At 46.8% G+C, this 9865-nt stretch overlaps 1 protein-coding gene across 1 annotated transcript in view; it reads left to right on the top strand.

The window, feature by feature from the left end:
• Positions 1–7877: 7877 nt before the first annotated feature.
• The window catches only part of LOC126412088 (uncharacterized), a 144403-nt gene continuing 142415 nt past the window's right edge, over positions 7878–9865 (top strand). The window contains exon 1 of the mRNA XM_050081508.1: positions 7878–7954. Within this exon, the coding sequence (XP_049937465.1) occupies positions 7948–7954 (7 nt within the window). The 5' untranslated portion in view covers positions 7878–7947. The remainder of the gene's footprint in view (positions 7955–9865) is intronic.

The raw sequence follows: 9865 nt of genomic DNA, 5'->3' as shown, positions 1-9865 counted from the left end.
ACGGCCTTCATACGCCTGGGCATTGAGTCAGACAGAGCTTGGATTGCGTGTACAGTTACAGCTGCCCATGCAGCTTCAACACGGTACCACAGTTCATCAAGAGTAGTGACTGGCGTATTGTGACGAGCCAGTTGCTCGGCCACTATTGGCCAGACGTTTTCAATTGGTGAGAGATCTGGAGAATGTGCTGGCCAGGGCAGCAGTCGAACATTTTCTGCATCCAGAAAGGCCTGTACAGGACCTGCAACATGCGGTCGTGCATTATACTGCTGAAATGTAGGGTTTCGCAGGGATCAAATGAAGGGTCGTGCCACGGGTCGTAACACATCTGAAATATAAAGTCCACTGTTCAAAGTGCGAACAAGAGGTGACCGAGACGTGTAACCAATGGCACCCCATACCATCACGCCGGGTGATACTCCAGTGTAGCGATGACGAATACACGCTTCCAATAAGCGTTCACCGCGATGTCGCCAAACACGGATGCGACCATCCAGATTCTGTAAACAGAATCTGGATTCATCAGAAAAAATGACGTTGCCATTCGTGCACCCAGGTTCGTCGTTGAGTAGACCATCGCAGGCGCTACTGTCTGTGATGCAGCGTCAACGGTAACCGCAGTCATGGTCTCCGAACTGATAGTCAATGCTGCTGCAAATGTCGTCGAACTGTTCGTGCAGATGGTTGTTGTCTTGCAAAGGTCCCCATCTATTGACTCAGGGATCGAGGCGTGACTGCACCATCCGTTATAGCCATGCGGATAAGATGCCTGTCGTCTCGACTGCTAGTGATACGAGGCCGTTGGGATCCAGCGCGGCGTTCCGTATTACCCTCCTGAACCCACCGATTCCATATTCTGCTAACAGTCTTGGATCTCGACCAACGCGAGCAGCAATGTCGCGATACGATAAACCGCAATCGCGATAGGCTACAATCCGACCTTTATCAAAATCGGAAACGTGATGGTATGCATTTCTCCTCCTTACACGGGGCATAACAACAACGTTTCACCAGGCAACACCGGTCAACTGCTGTTTTTGTATGAGAAATCGATTGGAAATTTTCCTCATGTCAGCACGTTGTAGGTGTCGCCACCGGCGCCAACCTTGCGTGAATGCTCTGAAAAGCTAATCATTTGCATATCACAGCATCTTCTTCCTGTCTGTTAAATTTCGCGCCTGTAGCACATCTTCTTAGTGTAGCAATTTTAATGGCCAGTAGTGTAACATTCTTAAAATGAACCGATCTTACCAGAGCTTCCGTTAGAGGGCGTTGTTATAGCGTACATGCAACGTAACCCGACTCCGACGCTGGTATACAAACATTAGGGATTAGTGTGGCATTCGTGTCTTTCCGACGTGTATGCGGTAAAGCGAAAGCTTGAACTATGGCGACATTATTACCGAAAGCGTCCAAACAGTACCAAAGTGCTGTTATTCTTTTCTTGGCTGCCAAGGACAAACGCCGATAGATATCCATCGGAAAATGAAGAATGTGTGTGGGGGCAGCATGTCTGTCGATAATCACCTTCGTGGAATGGTGCGCCAAATTCTGTGCAGAGTGCACTGCTTCATGATAATGAACGTCTCCACATCGCAAATGTCGTAACGCAGAAGTTACGCCAGTTTAAGTGGGAGACACTCGATCACGCGCCATACAGTCCTAATCTCCCACCATGCGATTATCATGCCTTCTTCTAGTGGCTAGCATTAGTGCCTCTGCATCACGGGGTCTCGAATTCGATTCCCGGCCCGGTTGGGGATTTTTCTGCCCAGTGACTGGGTGTTTGTGTTGTCATCGTCATTTCATCATTTGTGACAGTGACTATATTGGATTGTGAAAAAGAAATAGACTGTGTAAAAATTGGGACTTTGTACGGGCGCTTAAGACCAAGCAGTTGAATGCCCCAGAAACCAATCATCAGGCCTTCAGTCCCTTAAAAGAGACCTTTAAGCGTCGGATTCCTATCGGACGAGGGTGTCAAGCAGGCAGTTACGGACTACTACTAGCAGCAGACACGATGGTCTACAAGACAGATGTCTTCAACCTGGTATGTCGGTGAGATGATTGCGTCACTGCTCACAACGAATCAGAGAGATACTGAAGAAACTCCACTGACAGACGCTTGAGGATGGACGGAAACTATTCCGAGTAGACCTACTTACAAAGTTTTCAAGAACCAGCTTAAAATGATAAATCTAGGAATATACTAAAATCCTGTAGAGTGTCGCCCCCTCCGGAATCGTGAGGACAAGATTAGATTAATTGTAGCGCAATCAGAGGGATTTAAACAAACATTGTTCCCGATCTCCACATGTGAATGGAACGGAAAGAAGCCATAACAACTGGCACAACGGTAAGTATGAACTACTGCGCGCTCTACGGTGTTTCCCAGTGTGTAGAAGTAGGTGATCGATATGTGTAAATTAATAAACCTGCGAACATTTCATAGTTGCAGGTTTCAATTTGCAAGGCTATTGAGGCTGTACCGGACGGAATGGCATGGAATTGTAATAGACTATACAAATGAAAATAATTAACATTCATTTCTTGGCGTAAGACGTGTGTACGCACTAACGTTACAAACTACACCGACACTACTACTCTCTTTCACAGTATGTGCGGCACTGTAAACGTTTTCTTGTTCGTCGAAGTTCTTACATTGTGGTATTTCTTACCGTTCCATCATGTTTCACCACCTGTGCGTGAGCTACTAATCTTAATGCGGCGTAAAATTGGTAGACGCGTAGCCAGCTATCATGTTCCAACGACAGGGAGTTATGACTGAATCCTTTCACCCAGTAGTACGTACATACAGAATGAAATTTCACTCTTGAATAAATCTTTGCGTCTGACATAGCACCTAACATCGATCTCCCTTCTCACTCAGGAATTTCATGTCATAGCGTTTCCCAGCCACGTGCAACAGACTGACATGAGATTTCAATTTGTCATTACGGCAAAATTCTTGTGTGAAGGAAGTGGTAGTGGTTCATATAGCAGCCATGCAGGGCTCCAATACTTTCCGAAAATCGAAATAGATCGTACGGTATTCTTTTTATGTGGCTGAAATTGGCCTTGGATTATATTTGTAGCGTGATAAGATGCTTCCTTCTATTTGTTGAAGATTACTCTAAATCAACGAACATTTATTTTGCAACGCAATCACATATTACTTTGTCGGTCTCTCATTTTTATGTACATTCGATTTTTACTGGAAATTTTGCAGCATGATTACTTGGTTAGACGTACCGAGCTCATCAGACAAGTTTTCAGTTCTGCGTGAGGCACAGACTGCTATGTTATTTGGAATGTAGCTCTACTGGGAAGAGAAAAGGGATTATTCTTGTTGTAAATAACAGTTCAACAAATTGTGTTCTTTCTAGACGTTTAAGGTTCGTTGTCGAAATAAATTGCTTTCTAACGGTTTGTAGCATAAAACTAAATGTGTTTTTATTGTAATATGTATTGATGAATTAGTCGCTGAAAAATGCTGTTCGACATGGTCATGTGCCATCTGATTCCACTAAATTTTTTGGTCCATTGAAGACATGCAACTGTATGTGTCACTGTGAGCAATGACCTTTTGCGAGGTACCGGACTGCTGATGTCCGTTCCATGCAGTTCCCTTCGCAAAGTTCGCTCAATACTGATTGAGATGGACCTGCATTTACTGACAGCAGCAGTGTCAGTCTGGTTTGAAACCGACTGCCACTGAGAAGACGTGACACTCTTCTCCGTTCCCTGTTCGTAATGACCCTTTTAAGGACACTGTCCTTCCTCCGACCTGCATAGATGCGGGCTGGTAAAGCAACAAATCCGGGAACTTCATTCCCCTCCCCTTCTACCATTCTGTCAGCTCCAGGTCAACCGAAATCAATGCGCTGGTTCTGTATAGCCGACTGGAACATGTCTACAACTACATCTAAATCTACAATCTGTAAACCATCTCAGGTTGTGTGGCGGCCAGTACCTTGTGTACCACTGTCATTTGCCAACTTTCCTGTTCTAGTTGCGAAATATCCGGGGAAAGAACGATGTTGGTACGGCTCTGAGATAATCCTACGTTCATGTCTATCCTCAAGGAACACTTAGAAGGAAGCAAGGTATTCAGTGACTCTTCTAGGAACGTAAGCGCTCGTGATTTTCACAGTGAGCCACACTGTGATGCAGAAAGCGTCTCTCGCAGCGTATGCTACTGGAGTTGCCTGAGCATCTCCGTGACACTTTCGCTTTCACTAAATAAACCGGTAACGAAATGTGCTGCTCTCCTCTGGAACTTCTACTTCCTCTGTCATACCTATTTGGTACGGATCAGAGCCTGACGAGCTATATTTAAGTATTGGTCGAACGAGAGTTTGATAAGCTATCTCCTTTACGTTGACCTTCGTGAGCATACTCCTAGATATTTAGCGAATGTGACAGCTTCCAGTGAATATTCTGAAATGATGTGATCACAGAATAATGGATATTTACGCATATTTATGCGTATTACGTTACATTTGTTTGCGTTGAGAGTCAATTGCCAATCCTTGCTCCAAGGTCTTATTGCATTTTGGTAGAATCTTTTAGCTTTACGACTTCTCAGTATACAACAGCATCATTGGCAAAAATCCCATGGAACTTGAGAGCTTATCCATAAGGTCATTTATATGTATGACATGCTGTGTTCTGTTTGCTTAGAAATTTTCAGTCCAGTCGCAGAATCGGTCTGATACTCCGCATTCTCATAAGTTATTCATTGGGTGGCAGTGCGAACATATATCGAACACCAAATGAACCTGGACGCAGGAATTTTCTGCTTGCGGGGTCTCGTGGACCAACAGAGAGAGCAGGATTTCACGCGTTCGTTGTTTCTATGCGCGCTACGTAACTTGGTCTCTCTCTCTCTGGGAGCGAAGGGAACTGTAGAGGTCGGATGATTTTCAGCCTATATGGAATGCTTCTGCCCGTCGCAAACCTTAGGTGCTAAAGAATACAACAAACCGTAGCAAAGTAGTAGGTACTGTGAGTACAAATTTTATTCCAGTGTGCTGCGAGAAAGAGGCGGGGTTTGTTTCCCCTCCACCTTTCCTCCCCTCACAGCAGCCAGTACGCAATAGGCGATCTGCTTTCATTACCAGCATCCCCTGCAAAAGAGCCAAGTTATATTATGCGTTTAGTACGTCAACGGTGGAGGGTCATACAATAGCCTGGCACTAGTTCTACGACATCTCCAGTGCCTTAAAGTGACAAATGTACTCTTTCATCGGAGTCGGAAGCAAAGGTAGCTTTGTACTATATGTAACTGGTTTGATTTGAAATTCTCTGGCACAGGTACAGCGGTCAGAAGTGTGCATTATGTGTTTAGTGTTATTATAAGGTGTGGTTGAGTATATAAGAAGCTTGTAAAGTGTCAGATATTGAGTGATACTTGTGAAGGACACGTAGATGCTGTTTGCTCGTGCGTGACAGAGTTATAAGCACCTGACAGAGTTTGAGGGTCTCCTTTTGGCCGGATGGTACAGTATCGCAATATCCAAATTTTTGGGACATTCAGAAGTGGCAGTTACCCGACGTTAGATTGCTTGGGAACGTGAGGGCAGTCATAGTAATCTTCCCAGTCGACCACGTCTGATCACCGCAGCCGGCCTGTGTGGCCGAGTGGTTCTTGGCGCTTCAGTCTAGAACAGCGCGACCGCCATGGTCGCAGGTTCGAATCCTGCCTCGGGCATGGATGTGTGTGATGTCCTTAGGTTAGTTAGATTTAAGTATAACTCTTCAGGCTTTCCCGGCGATCTAATGACATCTTGGGTTGTCGGGTGTTCTGCCGGATATCAGCGTCGTACTTGCACGATATTTCGGTCACGTAGCTCGGGACCTTCATCAGGTGCGACCTGAGACTGCTCCTCGAGTGGACCTGGTCCAGTATTTATGCCTATGGCCTTCCCCCTCCACCAACGGCTGCAGGCGCTTCCTCTGTGGTCCGCGCCCATTCCCTGTGACCTGCTGGAGCGTTGCTGCTCCGTTTTCCGTCCGCTGCGGTTCTAGGTGTTCCCTCTGCGGACCGCAGAGGGAACACCTAGAACCGCAGCGGACGGAAAACGGAGCAGCAACGCTCCAGCAGGTCACAGGGCTCTCATGTTACCAGGGGTCAGTGGAATGCAAGTTGCTGGTCTCCAGGTGAATAAACCATGTCTGTTCAGTCATATGTAGACTGTGTGTCTGGAGACAACTGTTCCAGTGGCTGCGGTAAGGTACGGTCCCGAACTAGGCTACCTGCAGTACTCCGTTGCCGTCTGCGGGCACTGATGGTGAGATATCTATCTTCTTTTGGTGTTTTACACTGTGGACGTCCCGTACTTTAGCGACTGGACACGTTTCCTGCCTACTGAAATCGTTGCCATAATCTTGAGATCACACTTCTTGGCACACGGAGGGCCCTTGCTACGACCTGCTGTGTTTGACCAGCCTCCAGTAGCCCTAGTATTCTACGCCTCATAACGTCATCAATATATGTTCTTTGAGCCATTTTCAATACACAGTCATTAGCACGTATGAAAACACCTGCACAATACTTACTGGCTGCACCGTACTCTGACATGCACCAACACACCTCTGCGTATGTGGACTCCTGCCAGCGACACCGTGCGACGACCGCAGGTCAAATGCACCGCATGGTCATACCCCGAGGTGATTTAAATCCGCAAACCGCCCACCAGAGCGATGTTTCACAATGTATCAGTATTATCCTTAATTTATGAGCAGGAGTGTAGATCTGCATTTGCTAACAGAGAGCAAACATGTGATTGCGTCTATAAATAAACAAAAAAATATATACTAAAGCATCAATCACGCACTCCAAAGATAAAATGTCGTTTTTTTCCAAAAACAAACAATTGTTCAGAGGCTTAGCAGCATGACTACGATATTACCGTGCCATCCGTAGGTTGTCTTTAACACCGTAACACAAAGGGCTGCATTGCGAGTGTTACTGTGACCAGGAAGCATGGCCTGCTGATGAATGGATGAATGGCGTCCCACTGTGTTAGGCGATGAATCGCGGCTCTGCACGGTCCCGTATGACCATGTTCAGCGAGTCCTCATGTGTTATCTCTCATGCAACAGCAAGGTGACGTCATTTTTCAACAGGACAGTGGTCGTCTACACTTGTCATTTGTCCGTGTGACGCTGAAGTACTCCAGTGGCCAGCAAGATCCCCAGATCTGTCACCCATTGAACATATTTGGGACCAGCTATCACGTCAACTCTGTCCCAGTAACGGTATCCTGGATATAAAGGACCAGTTCCAACAGCCAGCTTGCCTCAGCAAAGAATGCTACGGGTTTATGACCCTGTCCCCAACTGAATCAGTGCATGCATCCAGTCCTGAGGGAGCCACCACTTCAGACTGATAAACGTGTGCTCATAACACGAAGTTATATGTTAATATGACTCGATTTTGCAACCACAGAAATAGCATTTCATACCTTCTCAACACATGAAGTTTTCATTTCCTCCTCCGCTTCTGGGTGGTTAACAGTTTTTTGGCAGAGAGCTTAGACAGGTCGGTGACGACGTGTGGAGTGCCGGTCGGCTGCAAGACTGTGTTCATGTGTGCGACAGGATTGGCGCTGCCAGGAGTGGAAGCCGTCGCCGTCGCCGTGGGCGCGCGCCTCCGCCTCCGCTGCCCCCGCCTCGGCGGCGGGCAGCACCCGTGCGCCCTCGTGGCCGTCGCTGTCGGACCGCTCGGCCGCGTCCTCCTGGGTGCTTTGGCAGGAGCGGCCCGGCGCTTCCTGGCTGCGGTCCACCCCCGCCACCGCCGCCGCCCCCGCTGCTCCGCCGCCACACAAGCGCCGCAGCGACTCGTCGCCTTCGGCTGCCGGCGCCGTCTGCACCACGCTGCTTGTCGTCGCCTCCGTTTGCTGCGTGCTCGCAGTCACCGCCGTCGCCTCACTCGCCCTGTACATGGGAGGTTAGTGTACTGTGGCAACGAACATAGCACGTCAAATGTATTTGCAGTCAGATGTACCATTTACTAGAAGCACAGGAAAATTTGTGCCGGACCCGGATTCCAACCCGGATTTTTCACTTATCGCGAGCAATTGCCTTAAGCACTTCGGCTGTCCGTACACCGCTCCAGGACCGGTCCCAACTTCCATATGTTCCACTGTCTCTCCCATATTGATTGCACATTGTGAATCTGGAACAGGGAGAGACAATGTATTGCTCGTCAGTTTGTCTTTGCTTTGGCATAAAATAGAGTTATTGCAGTGCCTGTATTTTACAGTGTCTGTGAAGTTAGATGCAAATGCGCATCAGATAAACATGCATGATTTACATGGAACTACACACACTGTAAAATGCAGACACTACAATAACTGCATTTCATGCCAAAAGAAAGACATGACGAATAAAACATTGTTCTCCTGTGCAGGAATAGCGTAATGTGCGAGCAGTATGAGAAGATGCACTGGGAGGTTTGGATCGATCCCGGAGGCGTGCTCGGATAGCCGAAGTTGTTAAGGCGACCGTTGACGATAAGCGGAAAATACAAGCTCGAGGCCCGGTCCGGCACATATTTGCATGTGTTTCTAATTAATGGTAAAGCTGATGTGTAATTGCCGTTTGCCGTTTGCGTAGATTTGTAGTCAAGCTGGCTAGGTCACATAAGAAGTCATACAGCAAGCGAAGAATGACTATCTTGATCACAAAGTATGCATTACGCCTTCGGAATTATTTACGTCTTCAGAAACCCAGGTACGAAGGTAGCACAAGGACACGAGAGTTACCAGTTGCGTATGTAACATTGACGTGACAAACTACTTCCCAGTCTTTTTATGCGACCTAGACAGCTTAACTACAGACTTACGAATATTCATTACAGTGGTCGCTAGCCTCCTACGTGACTTTGTCACACCTTTATTATATGTGTTTAATGCGAATTTAGGTTGTCAACGGCGTCTGTTCCTTCAGATATGCATGTCTGAAGGACATCTGCATCGAACTACACACACACACACACACACACACACACACACACACACACACACACACACAAGTGGCTCCTCTCGTTTACTAGTTGCCTGCGCTGTCAATATCACCTGCCCTTTTGCTCTCTGTGTGCTCCTAGAAACTGACTGTTAAGTTTCGTGAATGAACGATATTGGCACTCAGTAATCACGAAAATGACAGAACCAATTGAGGACTTTTCCTAGAATTAAAAACTGAATGAATTCAGCAATACGGATTACGACAGACCAAAATTTATTTATTTTTTTTAAACTAAACATGGTTGTAAAGAATGACACAATAAACAAACTGACTTCCTAAAAACTGAGAGTATTAGCAACAGGTCGGTGAGGTTTACCGAACTACCGCTGACTCTGGTCATCATCTCTACATACTCACTGACCCGTGGTGGCGCAGTGGTCAGCATGCTGGACTCGCATTTGGGAGGACGACGGCTCAAACCTGCGTCCGGCTATCCAAATTACGTATTTCGTGATTTCTCTAAATCGCTCCAGGCGAGTGGTGGGATGGTTCCTTTGAAAGGGCACAGTCCATTTCCTTCGCCATACTCAACACAATCCGAGCTTGTGCTCCGTCTCTGATAACATCGATGTCGACGGGACGTTAAACTAAATCTTCCTTTCTTCCTTCCTTCTATATACGCCACCAGTGCCAGAGACATGATGCTGTTACTTCAAATGATGTACCAGACTGCAACAAACTGCGGTGACTCTATTCTGCTCGCGTCAGAATTATTGGCATCGAATAACTCATGCTTTCCCACCTCTTCAGTTAGTTTCCCTAAAATAATTAATTATTAGTGACACATCTACATTTCACTAAAATACTTGTGTGCCTCTTTCCGGTATAAAGT

Source organism: Schistocerca serialis, chromosome 1 (assembly GCF_023864345.2).
Source record: "Schistocerca serialis cubense isolate TAMUIC-IGC-003099 chromosome 1, iqSchSeri2.2, whole genome shotgun sequence".
In the NCBI taxonomy this organism is placed as follows: domain Eukaryota; kingdom Metazoa; phylum Arthropoda; class Insecta; order Orthoptera; family Acrididae; genus Schistocerca; species Schistocerca serialis.
This window is presented reverse-complemented; position numbering and strand designations above follow the sequence as displayed.